The 23,205-nt window shown below is 37.1% G+C and overlaps 2 protein-coding genes across 2 annotated transcripts in view; both read right to left on the minus strand.

The window, feature by feature from the left end:
- Positions 1 to 17,477, minus strand: part of IL31RA (interleukin 31 receptor A) — an 84,479-nt gene extending 67,002 nt beyond the window's left edge. The window contains exon 1 of the mRNA XM_081826860.1: positions 16,334 to 17,477. Within this exon, the coding sequence (XP_081682986.1) occupies positions 16,334 to 16,369 (36 nt within the window). The 5' untranslated portion in view covers positions 16,370 to 17,477. The remainder of the gene's footprint in view (positions 1 to 16,333) is intronic.
- A 2,760-nt stretch (positions 17,478 to 20,237) lies between these two features.
- Positions 20,238 to 23,205, minus strand: part of DDX4 (DEAD-box helicase 4) — a 57,958-nt gene continuing 54,990 nt past the window's right edge. The window contains exons 17-20 of the mRNA XM_081826874.1: positions 22,919 to 23,018; positions 21,877 to 22,147; positions 21,615 to 21,725; positions 20,238 to 20,940 (exon numbers count right to left, since the gene is read on the minus strand). Coding sequence (XP_081683000.1) covers positions 20,854 to 20,940; positions 21,615 to 21,725; positions 21,877 to 22,147; positions 22,919 to 23,018 — 569 coding nt within the window. The 3' untranslated portion in view covers positions 20,238 to 20,853. The remainder of the gene's footprint in view (positions 20,941 to 21,614; positions 21,726 to 21,876; positions 22,148 to 22,918; positions 23,019 to 23,205) is intronic.

A 23,205-nucleotide genomic window follows, 5' to 3' on the forward strand; every position in this document is an offset into this window, starting at 1 on the left:
CATATAACCTCCCAAAATAAATCAGGAAGAAATAGAAAATTTCAACACTCCTATTACAAGAAATGAAATTAAATTAGTTATCAAAAAATTCCCAGCTAGGGGTGTTGGGGTGGCTCAGTCGGTTAAGGGTCTGCCTTGGGCTCAGGTTGTGACCCCAGGGTCCTGGGATGGAGCCCTGTGTCAGGCTCCCTGCTCAGCAGGTAATCTGCTTCTCTCTCTCCCTCTGCCCCTCCCCCCTGCTCATGCTCTCTCTTGTTCTCACTCAGATAAATAAATAAAATACTTTACAATAATGTATTCCAGGGTTAAAGGGTGGTTCAATATTCACAAGTCAATCAATGTGATACATGACATCTATAAGAGGAATGATAAAAACCATATGACCTTTTCAACAGATGCAGAAAAAGCATTTGACAAAGTACAACATCCATTCATGATAAAACCCTCAACAAAATAGGGATAGAGGGAACATACTCAACATAATAAAAGCCATAGATGAAAAACCCACAACTGGGCGCCTGGGTGGCTCAGTTGGTTGGGCGACTGCCTTCGGCTTGGGTCATGATCCCGGAGTCCTGGGATCGAGTCCTGTATCGGTCTCCCGGCTCAGCGGGGAGCCTGCTTCTCCCTCTGACCCTATCCCCTCTCATGCTGTTTCTCTCTGTCAAATAAATAAATAAACAAAATCTTTAAAAAAAAAACAAACCCACAACTGATACCATATTCACTGGGGGAAAACTGAAAGCGTTTCCCCTAAGGTCAAGAACAATCCCGGGATGTCCACTGTCACCACTATTATTTAACATAGTACTGGAAGTCCTAGCCAGAGCAATCAGACAATAAAAAGAAATAAAAGCATCCAAATTAGAAAGAAAGAAGTAAAACTTTCACCATTTGCAGATGATATGTTATTATATACAAAAACCCTAAAGACTCCTCCAAAAAACTACTAGAACTGATAAATGAATTTAGTAAGGTTGCAGGATACAAACTCAATGTATGGAAATCCATAGCATTTTTATATACTAATAATGGAGCAAGAGAAAGAGAAACTAAGAAAGCAATCCCATTTATACCTGCACCAAAGATTTTTTAAAAATACCTAGGAATGGGCGCCTGGGTGGCTCAGTTGGTTAAGTGACTGCCTTCGGCTCAGGTCATGATCCTGGAGTCCCAGGATCGAGTCCCGCATCAGGCTCCCTGCTCAGCGGGGAGTCTGCTTCTCCCTCTGACCCTCCCCCCCTCATGTGCTCTCTCTCTCTCTCTCAAATAAATAAATAAAATCTTAAAAAATAAAAATAAAAATACCTAGGAATAAGCTTAACCAAGGAAGTGAAAGACCTGTACTCTGAGAACTATAAAACATTAATGAAAGATACTGACGACAACACAAATGGAAAGATATTTCATGATTATGGATGGAAGAATAAATATTGTTAAAATGTCTATACTACCCAAAGCAATCTACACATTTAATGCAATCCCTGTCAAAATACCAACATTTTTTACAGAACTAGAAAAAACAATCCTAAAATTTGTATAGAACCACAAAAGACCCTGAATAGTCAAAACAATCTTGAAAAGAAAAACAAAGCTGGAGGCACTGCAATTCCAGATTTCAAGTTATAGTACAAAACTGTCGTAATCAGTGCTTGCTTCGGCAGCACATATACAAAACTGTAGTAATCAAAATATTTTGTTATTGGCACAAAAGTATGCACATAGATCAATGGAATAGAATAGAAAGCTCAGAAATAAACTCATGTTCATATGGTCAATTAATCTTTGACAAAGGAGGCAAGAATATGCAATGGGAAAAAGACAGCCTCCTCAACAAACGGTGTTGGGAGAACTGGACAGCTACATGAAAACAATGAAACCGAACCACTTTATTACAACATATACAAAAAGAAATTAAAATGGATTAAGGACCTAAATATAAGACATGAAACCATAAAAATCCTAGAAAAGAGCACTAGCAGTAATTTCTCTGACATCAGTTGTATCAACTTTTTTCCACATATGTCTCCTGAGGCAAGGAAAACAAAAGCAAAAATAAATTATTGGGACTTCATCAAAATAAAACCCTTCTGCACAGCAAAAGAAACAATCAACAAAATTCAAAGACAACCCACTGAATGGGAGAAGATATTTGCCAATGATATCTCTATAAAGGTTTATTATCCAAAATATATAAAGAACTTACAAAACTCAACACCTAAAAAGAATGTAATCCAATTAAAAAATGGGCAGAAAGGCTGGCTCAGTCTGTTAAGCATCTGCCTTTAGCTCAGGTCCTGATCCCAGGGCCCTGGGGTCGAGATGCCTGTTGGGCTCCCTGCTCAGGGGAAGTTCTCCCCTGCCCTCTACCCCTCTCCCTGCTCATGCTCTCTCCCTTGCTCTCTCAAATAAATAACATCTTTAAAAAAAAAAAAGAGAAATGAACAGATATTTCTCCAAAGAAGACATCCACATGGCCAACAGACACATGAAAAGATGCTAAGTATCACTCATCATCAGGAAATGCAAACCAAAACTACAATGAGATATTACATCACCCCTGTGAGAATGGCTAAAATCAAAAACACAAGAAAAAACAAGTGTTGGAGAGGATGTGGAGAAATAGGAATCCTCATATACTCTTGGTGGGAGTGCAAACTGGTGCAGCCACTGTGGAAAAGAGTATGGAGGTTCCTCAGAAAGTTAAAAATGGAATTACCCTATGATCCAGTATTTACTACTCAGTATTTCCCCAAAAAATATAAAAACACAAATTCAAAGGGATACATGCACTTCCGTATTTATTGCCATATTATTTACAATAGCCAAACTATGGAAGCAGCCCAAGCATCCATTGATAGATGAATGGATAAAAAAGATGTGAGACACACACACACACACACACACACACACACACACACACACAGTGGAATACTATTCAGCCATAAAAGAATGAAATTGGCCATTTGCAACAACAGGGATGGAACTAGAGAGTATAAAGCTAAGTGAAATAAGCCAGTCAGAGAAAGACAAATACCATATGATCTCACTCAAATGTGGAATTTAAGAAACAAAACAAATGAGCAAAGGAGACAAAAAAAAAAAAAAGAAGACAGAGACAAACCAAGAAACAGACTCTTAACTGTAGAGAACAAACTGATGGTAACCAAAAGGGAGGTGGGTGGGGGGATGGGTAAAATAGGTGATGGGGATTAAGAGTGCACTTATTATGATGGGCATGGAGTAATGTATAGAATTGTTAAATCACTATATTGTACACCTGAAACTAATAAAACACCATATGTTAACTATATGGGAATTAAAACAACAAATAAAAATAAAATTAAACAATAAAGTGGGGTTTTGAAATCTATTTTTCTGAAATATAATAGAATCATATAACTTTCCAAGGACACTTACAAATGGATCCATTACATTATCATGCCAAGAGCTAATACAGTATTGTGCTTTCTGGGAAACTCTACAAGCCTTTCAAGAATTTACCTCATTAATTAAACTTCAAAAATGTTTAAGACCCATGAATGGAAAACATTATTTGCATTTTCATATAACTAAGCATGTCTCACAAATACCAAATGGTTTTTCCACATCATTACATCTAAACCATTATAAAGTTTTAAAAAGACTATATACAGATAACAGTCACGCTTTCTTCTCTCATTGTGTACTACCAGCTGAGAACTAGTCAATGTGTGCCAGAAAGTGGCTTTTCAAAGTAGAGTCTAGGAATCAGCCATGTGAGTATTAACTAGGAGCTTGTTTAGAAAACTCTTAGGATTTGTTGGACCTGCATCATCTCAGTTCCAGTTATCCCTCTGCCCAATCCTGCTTCCTACCCCTCCCTTTCAGAGACATTGATAAACATGCTATGCCCCAAACTAAAGCAACCACAGTAAAGTCCCCCAATAAAGATGAAGTTTTCCATGTTTCCTTGGAAAGAATATTGGGAGTACTGGCACTTGGCAGTATATCGGCTACTGCATAGATATTAGTTCAACGAATGCATATAGCTGTCTGTCTTGGAAATCTAAACAGCAATCTTTCCTATCCAGATTATGTATTCTGTACAGTAGTGGTTCCCAACTTTACAAACCCACCCTCACTTTTGATAAACACAGAAATGTAATTCATTCTCACTCTTAGAGACAACAGTCAGTGATCACTCTAGTTGAAAATCTCACATATTGAAGAATGTCAGTCCTCTGTATATCCCATAAGGCCAAGAAGATTTGGTCTAAATTTATTTTCTGTAATCTGTATCATGAAATAGACTTCTTTTGATTTTAGTTTTAAATAAATGAATCATTTTCTTCAGTCACTTTGCAACCCTCCATCTCTTACTTGTTCATTTTCTGTAGACAAGGCATGCCACTTACATAAATGCATCACAGAGGGCCCTGTTCTTAAAAAATCCCTTCATTTGGGTTACTACCTTGCTACTGCTGTCTTGAAATTCTTGATTATTTTTCAACAAAGGGCCCCACATTTTCATTTTGCATAAAGCTCTGCAAATTTTATAGCCAGTCCCATCTGCAGATTTGCTTCTTAATGAGGGGTGGTAATCAAAATCATTAGTGAAAGACATTTTCCCCCAAATATATATATATATATATATATATATATATATATATATATATATATGTATATGCCAGGGCCCCACCTCCTGAAATTCTGATTCAAGAAGTATGGGGTAGGATTTGTACAGGTATAATTTTTAAAACATACATATTTAAGAAATAGTCCTCTGTACAAATTCTACCTCATAATTAATCACATTGCCTTAAATAAGTTCTACTCAAATAATAAAAGAAAGCCCTTGATGGCTTTTAAGTGTGAAAGGAGAGACATTACTTGGTCTCTAATAGTATTTGGAATTGATCACTCCAAGCTCTAATTGCTTCTCAGTCTTGGGAGACCTCCCTTCCGCCCATCCACTAAATATTGACTCCTTCGGGAGTTTTGTCCTGGGCCTTCTCTTCTCTTGCTACATCCCATTCCTTAGAGGCTTCAATCACCATCTATGGATATTAGCTATTTATAACAATATATTTTATCATATAAGTCATTATGATTTTTCTATTTGAAACCTTTATTAAATATTTCAATTTTTCTTTTTTTAATTCTAGTATAATTAACATACAGTGTTATATTTGTTTCAGGTATACAAAACAATGATTCACCAATTCTATACATTACTAAGTACTCATCACAATAAGTGTACTCTTAATCCCCTTCACCCTTCAAATTTTCTTTTATAGTTTCTTTATTTACAATATCAATTGAGAGGTTTTGAGATTTTTTTCGTTATACATTTAAATCTTTATACATTTTTTTTTTAAGATTTTATTTATTTATTTGACAGAGAGAGACAGTGAGAGAAGGAACAGAAGCAGGGGAGTGGGAAAAGGAGAAGCAGGCTTCCCGCCGAGCAGGGAGCCCAATGTGGGACTCGATCCCAGGACCCCGGGATCATGACCTGAGCCGAAGGCAGATGCTTAACGACTGAGTCACCCAGGCGCCCAAATCTTTATACATTTAAATACCTACTCTATACGGAATTTGCTTTGCATTCATCCATGATTTCTTTTTTTTTTTTTTTAAGATTTTATTTATTTATTTGACAGAGAGAGACACAGCGAGAGAGGGAACACAAGCAGGGGGAGTGGGAGAGGGAGAAGCAGGCTTCCCGCCGAGCAGGGAGCCCGATGCGGGGCTCGATCCCAGGACCCTGGTATCATGACCTGAGCCGAAGGCAGACGCCTAACGACTGAGCCACCCAGGCGCCCCTCATCCATGATTTCTTATTCTACTGAATCAAAGTATCATTCTTATCATAAATGAGATTAATTTCTGGATTTTTCTTCCAATTCTAAGGATATATTTCTGGAAGTCTGTAGTATATGTGAGGGGAAAGGGAAGAAAGAACAAATTTGTTACCCAAAAGAACCTGTCATAATGTGGAATGGGAACTGATTTACAATATGCACACACTGTGCATTTATTTTAAGGGCCAGAAGAGCAGATAAAAAATAAAGGTCTAGGTACTAGAGAAGCATAGGATCCAAACAGCCTGTATTATTATTGGTGTGCTTATTTTATTTGATGTCAGCAAATCAGCTTTGAGCAAGTTAGAGCTAAAGCCAGAGGGCATAGGACTCAAACTGTAATTTACTATGGAATTCTGAAAAAATGGAAAAACAGGTGACACACATAGCATCTTGTATGGTGGATAAACTAAAAAACTGAAAAATATTTATGCAAATAATAAGTATCTTGAAGACACTAAAAACAAATATTAACCAAGTTGGGATAAATGTTCCTTTCCTGGCAGATTTATGTATCTTATTACAGGGTGTGTGTTGCTGGTGCTGCTTTTGTTTTGGCAAAAAACACTCTGTGAGATTCCACACTAAAGTGGGGACTTTAGTGTTCTGTTTTTGTAATATAACCTTTGCCTCTGACATTACTTATATCTGTGTTTGTGGAAAGTATCATTGCTGATTCAATGTTACAGAAAACTGAATTTAGCGTTCCGCTTAGACCGTAGAAAACTGCAAGAAAATGTAACTTCCAGCTTAACAACAAAAACAGCCCTTACGACACAAAAACTTTTCTTGAGCCCATCAAAGAGCTGAAGTCCTAAGGCAACCAATAAAAGGAATTCTAGAGAGGGACAAGTTTCTGCAAGGAGAGACAGAACATACAAATTGTTTCACCTTTAACAAGGACAGGAGAAAGAAGTGGCTGCCCTACAAGCAGGTAAGAGGTCAGCAAGACTTGTAACGAATCCTTAAGGCCAAGTGTGGGCTAGCATGTCTTTTTCAAATAGTTGGAGAAGCCAGGCACAGACAAGCTCTTTACCAGAGAGTGTTCCACAAGAGTGTTCACAAGAAAGACTGGAGATGGGGTGGGAGATGGATCTCACCCACCCCCACCCCCTCCTCAGTGAAGCAAATGGCAAGATATAATCAGTTACCAGTATCGGAGGACAAAGAACCCTCTCACCACCAATGCACAAACAAAACTCCGCTGCCTCTGTAGGAGGAATAAAAGCAAACCTGCTGCTTCTGGGAGAGGACAGGAAATCCTCTCACCCAGGACACAGGAGAAGATCCACTGGCCACTGGGGAGGAGGTAAAAGCAAAACCTCTCAACTCATCAGAGAGGGGCAAGAAAGCAGCTCTGGCCCAGATCTGGCACTGAGATCCGGAAATCTGCTACCACTGGAATAAATAGGAGACTATCTCTTGCCCAAGACCAACTGCAGATCTAAGGCAGAGTTTGGCTACAAAGGGTAGGAAAGGCAGAAATGCTGAGAAAGCCTCACCTCCAAGGCCCAAGAGTACAAGCCTTGTCTAGGACGACGTAGGTCATGCTAAGATGGCCACAAGCCTAGCACCAAGTAAGCAGCAACCACGGTCTTCTGCTGGGGGAGAGGCAAGAGCGTGGAGAGAGAGAGAACCCCTCTGTGGTGGACCTGTGCAGAACAGCCCAGACCTCACCCTAAGCACAAGGTAATAGCAGCCCACAATTAAAGGAATTTGCAGCCTGTGGTACACTGAAGCCCAAACCCAGCTCAAAATTTGGCGAAGTTAAATCAACTCCGCATACACCAATGGCCTGCCAGAACAAGTACATCTATTTCCAGGCATAAAACTATTTACCTGAGTCTCTACACATGACTGGAATTTGAGCAATATTTGTCAAGACATAGTCAGCAGAACCAAACTAAGATATGACTCAGATATTGGAGCTATCGAACAGAAATTTTAAGATGATAACCATATGAACAGCTTGGTGAAAAATATTTAAATGGTGTCTAAAAAGTTTTTCTCTTTATATGTTGTCCAACAGGATAGTTTGGGATGTTAATATTCCACTCTTATTTTTCCTTTCTTCCCATTACAAGCAAGAAACCAGGATCACTGTTATTTCTTTAACTTAGGAATGTGAACAAACTGGAAATGTCCACCTGAAGTCCATGACTCTTCCAGTCTTTAGGGAGAGCCCAGATTAATGGAAAAGTTACCTCAGGGAAGGGCGAGGGAGTGCCTAGAAGGGCAGCAGAGCGTAAGAGTAAGAAAGCTCCCACCCAACCTCAGACTGGGGAGAGATTAAGAATTTGTAGGCTCCATGAGCTTGATGCGAAGGGCCTGCCCAGGGCTTTGATGGTGCTCATGACCTAAAATCTCAGCCAACTCTAAGTTTATGTGTTGGGTGAGAGTGATCCCCAGTAATGACTGAGATAAGGTTCCTACTATTCCAATTGGACAGATGGAAGATTAAAGATAAATTTTTCATTTGTGATACTACACTCAAGAGTACAGAACAGGATTCACATCCATACCCTTGTTTTCAATTTTATACCATTATATAATAATGTATATTCTGTGGTACACAGCTTCTAAAAGGTCTCCCACTGATCTTGCCTTTTGTTATTCACATGTTATTCAATGCTCTGTGGAGTTCAAGTTAGAACTAGTAACTCACTTCTAATTAACAGAATACATACAGCACAAGTGATGTGATGTCACTTCTGAGATCAAGTTTTTAAATTCTAGCTTCTTTCTCATACTCTCTTCCCTCTCGATTGCCCTGATGAAGCCAGCAGCCATGTTGTGGACTGCGCTACAGAGATGCATACATGGCAAAGAACTCACAGGGAAGCCTGTGATCAACAGGTTGTGAGAAACAGAACCAACCTGAGAGGAACTAAAACTTGTGAACAGTAATTTCGGCGAGCTACTTGTAGCAGATCTTTGCCCAGTCAAGCCCTGATATGACTACATCCCAGCCAACACCTTGACTACAGCTTTGTTAAACACCCAGAAACAGAGGACTTAGCTAAGCCACACACAGATTCCTAACCCACAGAAACAGTGAAATAATGTGGCTTTATGCCACTCAGTTTGGGGGTAATTTATTATGCAGCTGTAATTAAACAGATTTCAAGAGAGAAAGTAGAAAGTTTATTAATTACATCTATCTGTGATATTTCTTTCTAAAGTAGGTCTGGCCAGTAGTCAAGGGTGCATATCAGAATAAGCCAGGGCTAAAGGGAGGGTTAGAACAGAGAAATACATGGGAAAAGTAAAGTGGGGGTAATAAAAAAGGAAGAGAAAGTCCATTTTGTTCCAATGGGATTCCAATGCCTGAGCCTCTGGTTCAGTCCATGGCAGGCGAGGCTGTCAGGGCCATTGTCCCAGGATTTGATCTTGTTACAGAAGGGCCCTCGCTCGCCACGTTCCTTATGTGGTCCCTCAGGATTCTTTGGTTTCCTCCTCCTATCTACCATTTGGATTTGGTTTCCAAACTGCACTGAAGACAAATGAGACTAAAGGGGGGTAGCACTGCGGTATCATCAGAATCTTATATCCAGACCTTATTCCAGGACAGTTTTAGCAGTTGGATTTTAGGAAATGACTCCAGGTGATCCTACAAAAGCTCATAGAACATCCCATGGTTTAATTCATTTGTTCTGCTCTGACAAAGCTTATGCAACAGCTCACAGCAGTCCTGACACAGGGTACAGTGAAATGTCCTTTCATGTATTTAGTCTCTTTACAACTCCCTCAGGATCTTTGGCTAGCCAAATGGGGCAAGTTTCATTTTCAGCCATGTCACATTTCCCAAAAGTACTAAGCAAAATTTCAAGTCATTTCCAGAAAAGGTTGGCATAGTTAGATCTTCAAACAATCCCTACAAAAGGTAAATAAACATCAGTTGGGGGGGAGGAGAGACAAGAAAGATTTAATAGGTGTTTTTAGACCTGTGTGACCTTTATAGGGTAAGGGCCTTTCATCAGAAAAAAAAAACAAACAGAGAACTTACTCTTCTTAGGTGGCTGAGAAATAATTTACTTAATTATGGGAAGCTCTCATAATTAAATATGGGGTAACAACGATTAAAGATCAATTAGACATTAGCCTCTCTGCTTGAGAATATCCCATTATATTCTCTTCTTCTTCTATACCCTATACGTCAATCTATCTCATCAGAACATGCTAAGAAAGTCTAAAATAGAGATGCCAAAGACATAAAATGCCAAATTCAAGACGTGATATAGGTAGTTTATGAAGATAAGACAATACAAAAGGATACTACATCTCATCAAACAATTCAATTTGTAACTGCACCAAAAAGAGTAAAATGCCTAGGAATAAACTTAACCAAGGGGGTGAAACACCTGTACTCTGAAAAATATAAAACACTGATGAAAGAAATTGAAGATGACATGAACAAATGCAAAGATACTCCATGCTCGTGGATTGAAAGGATTACTATTGTTAAAATGTCCTCATTACCCAAAGCAATCTACAGATTCAATATAATCCCTATCAAAACACCAACAGCATTTTTCATGGAACTAAAACAAATAATACTAAAATTCATAAGGAATCACAAAAGACCCCAAATAGCCCAAGGAATCTCGAGAAAGAACAAAGCTGAAGGAATCACAATCCCAGATTTCAAGATATACTGCAGGGGTGTGGTAATCAAAACAGGGTGGTACTGACACAAAAAAAAGACATAGAGATCAATGGAATGGAACAGAAAGCCCAGAAATAAGTCCATGCTTACACAATCAATTATTCTACAATACAGGAGGCAAGAATATACACTGGGGAAAAGACACTGAAACTGAAGGCTTTTTGATGCTGGTACTTTTGATTTTACCCAAAGGTGTCAATGGAAGGTTTCACACAATTAGATCACAACTGTTACCTGGCTACCTTTGTTACTGTTAGATCACGACTGTTACTACCTTTGATATCCTGATATCAAAGATACTCAAACATAGGAAAAATGTACCTCCTGCAATAGATGAAAGTAGTTTCAAGTCTTTAGAAGAGAAGTGATTTCATACTTGAGGAGTCCAGCTTCTGGCCAAAAAGAAAAAAAAAAAAACCCTCTATGAAATTTCAGGACTGAACACAGGCCATTACAAAGGCTTTACCTGGCAGGCCTCACAGGAGAAAGCTGTCCTCGCCACATCAGATTTGGGGTAGAGCCAGTGCACTTCAATCTCTGAATGTTGTTGCAATGAAGGACCCAGGCCCAGGTGACTCTATTTGGAGGTCTCCTTATGGGGGAAAACTGGAAAACAATTTCCTTCACTCTGACTTAATGCTTTTTCACTCCTAGCCCTCCCTTTTTCCTCTTCCCTCCACCCTAGTCCACAAATCTGCAGAAGCCTTCTGTTTGTGACTCACTCAACAGTGAGACAATACCCCATATTCATGCTGATGCAACTGACCCTCAACCAGTGGGCCATTTCACAGGGATAAGTGGAACAGGGGAGTCTTTCTCTGGTTTAGACTCCTGTGTATACAATTACAGTAAGTGATTAAAAGCTTGACCGTCACTTTCATTTTGGCTTATTTAATCCAGTACTCCAGCACATGGCAGCTCAGCTGAGTTTGTGCCATCAGTCGAGTTGAGTAGAATGCAGTAAAGGAATTTGAACACAAAGCATGGGAACAGTCAAAGGTTCCTAAGATGGTTTATCAGCCAGAATTTTTGGATTGTTCTGATTTTCTGGGGACTCAAGAAAATGTTGAGCAACTGCTACTTATTAAAACACTGAGTTGGATGTGCTAGACATGACAAAATTTATTAATCAAATGGAAACAGTTCATAACACTGTAGTTATGTATTTGGATGACAAAATATTTGATTCTCATGAGAAAATAATTCAAGGAAAGAAGGTAGCACCTGAACTATGGTAGTCAAGGAAGGCTTTATGGAAGAAATGCATCTTTGGTAGAACACTGAACTAGTACAATTTGGGTAATTAGTGGACGAAACAAATGTATATTAGAGTATAATATCCCCATTTTCAAAGAATATAAAGAGTTCTTTTCTAACACTGTGGAACATTTTCCAAGTTAGATTTTTTCTTTTTCTGTAAATTAAAGGTGTATGCCCCTCTGACAACAAAGTATTTCTCTCTTCAGAGTGACATGAAATGGGATGTATGATTATTTTTCATATTTTCAACCTTAATTGTTTTCACTACATTCATTATCCTTTGATTTGTATACCCCAAATCCAAACTAGTGGATTACAGAAAGGGCATCTTGAATATTTTCCCCCACAGTTGTTTAACTAATCCACTGTGTGGCAATTAATACATAATTTGACCAGTTACCAGCCATAAGGTTGGAAAGAGGCATCTTCCAATAAGGTATAGCCACTCTGGTCTAAATAGCTGCACTCTGAAAACTAATTAAGAATAATTAAGTTTTGGAAAAGAAGCCTGGCTTCCCCCAGCTGTTCAATTAAATTAGCTTATTTATTATGTCTCACTTTCAACTCCACTTACTTGAAAATATGTTGATAATATTTTCAAACCACAAATATTTGAGTACTTTCTCAATGCCAGAGAGAAGGACATGCTTTCCTAGAGCTTAGAGTTCAAACTCAGTCTAAACTGTAGAGCTGCACTATGGATACAGAAGTGGCTATAGAACACTTCAAACATGGCTAGTGCAACTGAGAATATAAATTTTTATTAACCTAAATTTAAATTTTAAAACTGAGACTTGCTTCAGCTATCGGAAAACTTTTAAGTATGTTTGGAACAACTTGGGTATGTGAACCTATATTGGATATGTGAATCACAATATATATTATGTATATTTTATAAAGACTAAATACTGTTGAAGTATTTCCAATGAAAATCACATCCAAAATGAGATGTGAGCTAATTATAAAATGTGCAGTTGATTTCAAAGATTTAGTACCAAAAAAATGTAAACTACCTCATTAATTTTTATATGGATTATATGCAGAAATATTTGGGATGTATTGATTACATATATGGCTCACATTGTATTTCTGAAGTACAGCACTACTCTAGAGCAACACTTTACCCGTAGAAAGCTTAAACACAGGGTTACTTAGGAAGCTCTACTGCATGGACTTCAACTCATGCTCATTTTCCTTCTGTTCCCTTTCTTCTTTCTTCCCTTGTTTTCTTCTCCCTCCTCCCTCTAACAATGATGTGCACTGGACTCTTAATTGTTGACCCAGGGTTTAGAGAATTCAAGATAATCCATCTCTTACTGGTTCAGAATATAACAATTTTTAAAAAGTTGAATGACTCAGCAACTCTAACATATTAGGAGTATCTTAGAAACTTTAGGGAAAGGTGTTAAAGAAACAGCTTTGCTATTCCCCATGGACAGTATCAGAAGTCATTTTCTAACAAGCCACTAAAAACTTCTTACACACTTTAAGTTTTAAAATCACAAAGTCCTGAAATATTAATAAAAGACAAAGTAGTTACCTTATTCTAAATTAATTTTATAAATATCAGATATTAAATAAATAAAATTATAATGGAAAAGAGATTTCAGCAAAGCATTTTAGCCATCACAGAATGAACTCATTAAGTTATCATTATCTGTACTTCTAAGAGTCACTCTCCAACTCCTACAGCATTGTCAGGCTACACAAAGAGAATGGGAAGTGTCGTGCTTAACAATTTATACAGATTCATTGCTATTTGAAGCTAACAAAGAAGTTCAGTCTTTGTCCTGACTCAGTTTAATACAGAAATCCATAGACTATTCCTAAGAACATACCATTTCGTCACTATTGGCAGAGACTGCTGGCCAATTCTCAACTTCCCGGGGAACACAGATAAGGCTACTTTCCCCAACCTCCCTTACAGTTAGATTCGTCTGTGTTCTCAACACTGGAATATGATGAAAAGAGATGTATATGCCATTTCCTTGCCTAACCCATCAAAATCTTCCATATATGCCCATGTCCTCCCTCCCCTGCCCAACTCCTCCCTTCTCTGGGTTGATGAAGAGAAGCATAAAGACCTTGGAAGCCATGTATCAAAAGATTACAAAGCTACATGATGGAAGAAGCCTAGAATCCTAAATAAATATTTGAAAGGCCACCTATTTGAAAGGCCACCTACCTACCAGGAATTCCCTCCTTGGACATTCATGGTGGGCAAAAAAAAAAAAGTAATTCTCTCTTAAGTCTCTGAAGTCTTAGGGTTTTTAACAGCAGCTAGTATCACCCTAATAGATATAATCAGTAACCCAAAGTTTAAGAACAATTTCATAGCACTTGGTGTCACCACTGAGCAGCAAGATAGCACCCCATCTCTTGATTCCATTTTTTCTCACTCCCTTTTCCCACTCAAGGTGTAGAGTTTGCATAACTTGACTAGGTAAATATGTAAACAGGGGTAGAAAGACAAAAATGCCCAACAGGCATATGAAAAGGCACTCAACATCATTAATCACCAGGTAAATACAAATTACAACCACAGTAAATGACTAGAATTAATAATACTGGAAGTACCACGTAATGGTGAGGATGTTGAGCAAATTAAATATTCCCAAAACACTGGTGGCCATGTTAAATGGTACAACCACTTTGGAAAAAACTCTTTGGCTATTTCTAATAAAGGTAAACCTTTTGACCCAGCAACTCCAGCCCTAGGAGAACTGAGTGCTATGTTCACCAAAAGACTTGTATAAGAATATTCATAGGAGCTTTATTCATAAAAACTGAAAACCACCCAAGTGCCCATCAACAAGAAATTGGAAAAACAACTTGTAATATATTCATATGACAGAATACTACACAATTAAAAAAAATGAATAAACTACTGACACACAAAACACAACATGGATAAATTTCACAGATTTTATGTTAGCCAAAAGCCAGACACAAAGGAGGGCATACTCCATGATTCCATTTAGATAGAGTTCAAGAACAGGTAAAACTAATTATGGTAATAAAAATCAGAATAGTAATTACCTCCAGGTAGGGATTTGACTGGAAAGGGGCAAGAAGGTGATACAAGTGTTACATTATCTTGATTTGGGTGATGGTTAGAAGTATACACAGGTGAAAATTTAAGCCATACACTTAAGATTTGTGCATTTTATTATATGTAAATTTTATTTCAAATAAAGAAATTAAACAGTTAACTTGTCCCAGAGCACACAAGTGAGAAGTTGAGCTGGGGTTCAAACTTAGGTCAACTTGAGTGTTTTCACTACAGTAGTGTTCATTTTCCTACCACATTATACACAGAGAAGAAAACTACAAGCCTCTGTTATCATTTAGTTCAAATAAGTGATTAGCATCACTATATATATATAGTTTATTTCTAATATCCACACTATGACAAACTATACTTATTTTGGCACTACATTCTATGTCAAATGCTGGCATTAACTTTGTGGCACTGTATCAACAGTACTTTTATTTACAGAATTGAAATAAATTACTGCAACTAAATTTTCTACAAACCCAGATGACTGGTAACATAGTAAGATAATTCAGAACAAATATATTAAGATGAAACTGTCAGAACCTGCACTGTATTCACCTGGCTGATTACCATGTGTGAATGATCATAATAAATCTCCAGTGGTGAACATCTTAAGAATGATTGAAAAAATTAACAGATGAGGTACACAGTAAGATGCCAAAATGGTCAATTAACAAGCATCATTCATGCCCGTGTAGTATTTATAATAGAGATTCAACCACTAGAGCTGCAAATGTGATCTGACTTGTTTCTCAACTATCCATTTAACACTGACAAAGCAGCTAGTGCTATAATACTAGACTAAGACTTGAACATTAAAATACAAGTGCACCAACATTTAGCTATGATACTCTGCGTTTTTATACAAGGCTGCGTCTCTTAAAAAATATTGTAACTGCATGCATTATGTGACTTCTTCATTGGCTGGAGATGAACAGGAAGAAAAATCCAGTTATTGTCTTCTTTTTATATATAAGCCAACCAAACCCTAAAGCAGATCACTGATTGTGTTAGACAAGTCAACAAATAAAGCCAATGTTAAGTTTACTCCAACTATTTACTATAAAGCATCCCCGCCCACCTTGTTATAAAGGAGCTTCTCCTCCTATGCATAGAAGTTTTTAAATAAAGTGTTTGGATTTCTGTTGAGAATGTTTTAATCCCCCACATGGTAACCCTCCTCCTAAAACTAAGACAAAAATCAAGTTAAAATAGACATATCCAAGACTTTGGGATAATTAGTAAGTTCATATATTCAGAAGAAGAAAATTGGTTTTTGTTCCTGAATAGTGAAAAGGAATCCCACAAACCCATTAGACTCCAAATCCAGAAAACCCCTAACTAATGGAGACCAAAAAAAAAAAAATCCTTTGGTGGATTCTCACACTGAAAATTCCCCCACAGGAAAAGCAAATTCCAATACTCTACTTTGACAATTTGCCAATCATCCCCTAAATTACAGCAAAACAATTAATGAATCATTTAAAGGGTTAACAGATTTACCTGAACCACCAGCCCCCAAACTTGAGGACAAATCATTAGCTCGTTTCAGTTTCCAGCGTCTGTAGTGTCCCAGCACACCACCCTGTCATCCCCCATGCTCGCCTCACATGAGTGCCTCATGGCACTACCACATCTGTCTCTAGAGTAGGAGTCTTCATCTGTGGTTCCGGACCCTTTGCGTGGGTCTATGAACGGATTTGACAGAGGCTGATAAGATCCCTGAAATCTAATGTACAAGTGGGCTCTGTAATTTATGTGATCGCAAAAGTTTAGGAATACTAATGAGAGAGTCCAGGGAAAGCCCACAGGGCCAGCCCACTACCGACCGGCACACCCGTCGCCCAGGCACCCACCCCTCCGTGACCATTCAGCCCCCTGGATCCCCTCAGGCCAACCTCCCGCTCCGCCCCGAAGGCTCCCGCCGCCCCACGCCCTCGCTCCTGTCATTTCCTGGCTTCGGCTTCGCCTCGGAGTGAGCTCTGCCAGGTCCAGGAGAGCGGAAGGCACACCGGTTGGGGCCGCCCCTGGGAGTAGCCTCCGCGAGCCGGGACGCAGGCAGAAGCTGCTTTCCAGCACTGGCGGCTTCACAGTGGCCACAGCCATCCCAGAGCCGTCTGACTGCCGAGGCTCAGCTCTCTCCTGGCCGGATCGTCGTAAGAGAGCGCCTTTCCTCACCGCCAGGGCCTCGGGACACAATGCGGTTCCACACTGGACTAATTTTTACAAAGAGGTACTAAGCACGCAGTTCGGCGTGGGGCGCGATGGGGGATCAAGCCGACACTGAGCTAAGCAGCGTCTGCCAGCCATAGATGGCAGCCGCACGCTGGCGAGTGACTGAGAAAGGGCCCTCAGAAATTAAAGCCTAGAGAGGTACCCTAGTTTCAACACATCTAAAAATCTTTTGAAGAGCACACAAACCAAACAAAATGAAAAGCTGCGTTCTCCCAAATCAGAGGGTCAATAAAGACGTAACTGTGCAAACTGGGTAAGTGTAAAGTCCTGGGAAGGGCAGTAAGGGAAAACTTCTGACCAGGGCTGCTGCTCTACATAGAGATGTTATCCATGCTAAAAAAATTAGAAAAACCCTAACTCCTCTCCTCCAAGAACCTAGGGACAGATGGGAGTACCTCGGTAAATCTACCTTAAGTGGAATCAGGACCAGGCCTCAACTTTATTTGCTACTACATCACCATTATTCCCAAACCTTCACATGATGCTTTATATTCCACATTTTGAGCTTCCTACTTTGGCTTAGGCCACAGCCTTTGGCTCATTAAAAATGCAGAAGCCTTTAGGAAAGGAAGCTAAGCTTTATTACTCACATCTCAACCTGTGCCTTCTCTTGAAAGCAGGCCTTGCCATAGAGTTAGACAGAAGAGCACTCAGACTACAGGGGCTCCAAGGGGAAGGTACAGATTGCTGAACATGAGTAAAGCCAGCATTCAAGAGACATACAACTTTATAAATTGATAAAGACTTAAGGTTTCTGATGCCAAGCAGCAGAAAAATAAATGCTTAATGTAAGAAAAATTATTTTTAGGTTAAATTCCTAAGTGAAGCAAAAAAGTCACTATTAAATAGCAACAATGAATAACAAAAGAAATGAAGACAGCCCTTGGAAATAATAATTGCCAAAAAAAAAAAAATCACAGGGTTAAAAAATAGTAAAAATTCTACCAGAACATAACAAGCAAAAAGATGAAAAAATATATATATATGAAAGATATGAGCTATAGAGAGAATGAAGAAAACTTAGGAAAAATTATCAAACAAACAATACAAAACATTTCTAGGACCAGAAAAGAATGGTCTGCTAAAATACCAAGTACTAGCCTGAATTTGAAAGCCCACTCATAAAATTTAAAAACACCAGTATCTTTTGGGATCAATACAATAACATTGAACCTAGAAAGGTAATAAGGTGGAAAGAGCATGTTTCTTCTCCTAGGGAAAAAAAAAAAAATACACATTACAGAATTAACAAATTGCTCAAAACGAGTATGATGCAAGTTTAAAGCAAGCTGGTATGTGGAATGGTTTTGATCAATTTTCATTTCACCCTGACATTTATAATTTCTCCCTGGAAACACAGATCATAAAATTGGAAAAATAAGTAAAAGAAAGGGAATCAGACTGTGTTAATTGGTCCATTCATCAAACAGTATTTATATAATGTAAAACCTACCTACTGATTTCCAATTTAGAATCAACCTATAAATAAAAGAAGAGAGACTTTATGGTTATAGAATAGAGTGGACGTTTTAACTCTGGAAATGTAAATGTACAGTTTACAGGTGATACAGGGTAAAAGCCATAAAAAAGAGAAAGGGAGCCTTTATCATTACCTCATAAAGTATACCTCTTACTCTATTAAAGTTACCAAGAAAGTGAGAGTGACGTAAGTTAAATCTTTACCTATTATAGGGAAAGCCAAGAGAAATCTAAATTTGTTGAGACAAAAATAAAACACACAATACCAACTACCAGAAATCATGAAAGCCTGCTGAATATGGGATGTGAAATAGCAATTAAGAAAGGGAGATGCAGGAGAATACTGCTTCCTATTATAAACTCTTCTGTGGCATTTTATTTTCTAATCATACCTGTACCTGTTACTTTGATATTTTTTAAAGAAATCAGTCAAATGTATACCTAGAAATGCAGAAAGTAAGTGAACACAGGAACATTTACAGCTGGTTTGTAATGATAGTGGAATTAGGTACAATATTCTTTCCCTTTTTATATTTGATTCAGTAATGCTATTATGGTAATTTTACAAATCATGCAAATTCAAAAAAATTTCTAAAAGCAATTAGGCCAAAAAACTCTTTAAAGAAATGGGAGAGGGGGGAGACAAATGGCCTATATATTCTCTTTGTAAACAAAACAAAGTGGAGGAGGAAATTAAGACACACAGGTATTTTGCAAGTAACGACCCAAACACTTTCCTTCATTTAACCTTTCCCAGAAATGACATTACAGAATACAAGTTAAATATTTCCCATATTTTCATTACTTGAACTTTCCTTTCTTGAGTTGTCTGTTCTTTGTCCATTCTTCTACTGGTATTCCTACATATCCACATATAAAGAACTACACATTGATAATCCATTGTAGTCACAGTAATATTTTTCCTTGTCTGTTGTTTACTCTTTGTATTATATAAGCAACTAATCCTTTTGTGCTCGAATCTGTTGTTTCATGATTTCTGACCTTTGAGATGAAGTCAACTCTCATCCCCAATTCAAAGGTTTCATACTTAACAAAGTAATTTTTGTAGTTTTAATTTTTAATAATACATGTGGATCAGATTTTGTAGTTTTAATTTTTAATAATACATGTGGATCAGATTTTGAATATGGCATGGGGCAGGCATCTAGTCCTAACAACATTTGTTGAACAGACCTTCTCTTTTCATATGTGATGCCTCATTTATTAACCAAATTCATGTAACAAGATATACATTGGGGACAATAACACATTAATAATTGACCATTTTTTGTCTAGTATTTACATCTCACTTGTTTCTGTCTTAATATTTTGGTTCATTTATTTAATGATTAAGAACTACTTAAACTTAGTATGTCTAGAATGTAAGATATATACTGGTAAATGAAAAAAGGATTCTCATTAATCTTAAAATATCAAAATATTAATTATGGCAAGAGTGAACAGCATTGTGTTTTGTTGACAGAGTATGAGTTGGAAGAATGATTTTCACCATTACATCTGTGTATTAATGTCTATTATACATAAATATCTAATATTTTATTTATGTATATTTATTTATGTAAGACCTTGTTCACTTCATTGGTTTTACAAGATTCAAAATTTAAAAATATAGGAGAACTATGATATGCCAACAAAGAAAAATTAAAAGTGCTCTTGGAAAACAAAGGGGGAAACATGTTTTATCCTTTATTTTCAAGGAAAGTCTGTACAGAATAAAAACAAACATTTGTTATGTCATTGAGTACAGAGCTCACGTTGCCTTTAACCATTTTCATCACAAATCTAATGATCTAAAATCAAAATCACCTTAAAAGGCTTATGTCTTTCACTGTCTGCTACATGAAAATCATGTTACCATGTTTCAGTGACATACTATTGCTTTAAAGCCTCCTTTTAAGTAAAAAATGAGACTCAATAATTTCTAAACAAAAGTTTATCATAAATTCTACTGCTTGTTAAAGGATCAATAAACACCACACTAAGATTAAGCATTTAGACATGAAACATGTCTAAAACCCCTGAAGAATACACTAGAAATAAGCAAGACATTTAGAATGCTTTAATCTTTCCAGTTAACACCATTTGTATCAGTAACTGCAATGTTGTAATTTTTAGCATTTCACATAACTAGTCAGTAAGAATTTTTTTTTTTTAAGGGTGGGAGTAAGAACAGAAGGACAGAAGATACAAGAGTGTAAGGTTTCACACTTCTGTTAAAAACTCAAAAATCAAAACTATTTTCTTCTCTGCATCAAAACTATACCACAAACTTGAAGGATGTTTTAGCTTTAATCCCATGACTCATCGTCTACTGGATTGGGAGCTTGTGAAGAAGAAAACCCTGCTGTGTTCAAAGTGCTCTTGCCCTGGTAATTCTTTAAAAAGAAAGAAAGAAAATAACATTTAATTTTACATCTCTAAAGTTACACTGCCCAGACTCAGAAAGGGGACTCACCCACCATGTATTCCCCAAATATATAATAAAAAACTTTAACTAAATTTAATCCATTTGGGGGGAAAAAAAAAAAAAGGCCCATATCAACCTGGGAAGTCTAAATTGCACAAAATATTTCAAGAAAAAGCTTTCTTAAACCAGTATTTGGCAAATGGAAAAACTGAAAGCTCTATACTTCAATAAATAAGGAAAAATATTTAATGATTAGTACGCTCAATGTTTCTGAATAAAAGTGATGCTGCTTATAAAATGACACATCAAAACTCATTATCTCTAGTATTTTGTCTTAATAATACCATCAGAATTCTAAAAACAAAGAATTCTTATAGAAGGTTCAAAAGAATCCAAATTACAATTTTAAATGCCAGCAAATTTGGGAAAGGAGGCTGTTTGAGCATAAATATTGTTAATTCCTCACTTTTAAGACCAAAAATATATATATACATAAAATTTTAAGAAATATTAATCTCCTAGATGTGAAAGAAATGGTTTAGATAATTATTGAATGTTATAGTTACTTCACATTATTAACCACAACATTCACAAAGAGTAACTTCCTGGAAGCCAAGTTCAGAATTTTTCCCCTCAACTAACCTTTCTAGTATCAACTGATGCAAACACATTTCCTCTTGCACTACCACTGAAGCCAGGAACATATGTACTAAAGGCAATTTCTTCCAACCATGCAGGAACATCCTGTTGAGCCTTTAAAAAAGACATTAATTTCATATACAACATGCATCAAGTCTCAAAGATTGGAACAGTTTACTTATCCTGAATATACACATATATTTAATGTCTACTTTCAATGGTACGGTAAGACTACTATCCATTGTTTTAAACATTTAAAACTTACATCTGACAGTACTTTCACTAAAGGCTGTGCCAAATGGTTATCTGATTCAGGATCAAAAAAGGAAATAGCTCGGCCAGTATTTCCACAACGACCAGTACGTCCAATTCGATGAACATATTCATCAATGGTTGAAGGAAGATCAAAATTGATAACATGTTGAACATTTTCAATATCCAGCCCCCTGGCAGCTACTGAAGTAGCAACAAGAACTGGGCACTTTCCATAGCGAAAATCTCCAAGAGCTTGCTCTCTCTCTCTCTGTTCTCGGTCACTAAAAATAAAAGCAAGCATGTGTTAGGACAGCTCTTAAGAAAATTATTATAGTGAACCATTAAAGTTCAACATATATATATTTTTAATAATAGTAAAAATAGCAGCATTTAATATTACTATCTATTTCTTACATACCAGGTATTATACTAATTCTTTTCAAGCCATAATTTCATTTAATTCTCAGAATAATATTTTGAGGGTGGAACAGTTATCCTCATTTGCACAAGGAAGGTAACAGGTAGTACAAAGAGCTAAAACACAAACTTAAGTATGACAAACATCAAATCTCACCTATTAACAATCTCTTTCTAGTCTTGACAAATAATATATAACTATTTGATTAGAATATCAAAAAAGTTTTTTTAAATTATAATCTCAGATTTCCGTACATTCACAGATTAATATTTTAGATCCACTAGTAAAGCGCCAATAAAGCTGTGTTAATATGACATTTTTATGCAATTCAATAAAAAAATGTCAAGCAAGAGAAAGGTTAGATTCTGAAGAAAAACTTAGATCTAAGGAACAGAGAACCTTAAGCAAGCTCTCTTGAGAAGTTACCATTCCTCATGATGAGGAGTCTAAGACAGACCTTTAATCTCACTCCATCACCTAGTTATAAAAACTTAAAATGAAAATAACAGTTTAGATCTTAAGAATTCTGAATCCAAATCCTAGGATTATGTGATGTTATATAAACTGATGTTTCTTAACTGATGGCAAATACAAGTGTCACCTCCCTCCTTTGAAATCATATTAATCTACTCACCCATGAATACTTGTTGTTGATATTTTTTCTTGACAAAGAAAAGTAGCAATAAAATCTGCTTTTTTCTTAGTCTCAACAAAAACCATAGTTCTTTCATCACCTATAAGACAATGTAACAGTGATTAATATTCCAACTACAAAATTAGGGAAAGGAAAAAAAGGCAGAGAGGTGTTAGTAGGAAATAGTCCCATCCACCACTGTATTCCCAAGACCAAGACCAGGTCTGAAAGGTAATAGAAACTCAAATATTTCCTGAATGAATGAATGTCAAAGTTAAAGAATCAAG

The sequence above is a fragment of the Leptonychotes weddellii genome, chromosome 7, assembly GCF_054177405.1.
Source record: "Leptonychotes weddellii isolate Sample4059 chromosome 7, ASM5417740v2, whole genome shotgun sequence".
Classification (NCBI taxonomy): Eukaryota; Metazoa; Chordata; class Mammalia; order Carnivora; family Phocidae; genus Leptonychotes; species Leptonychotes weddellii.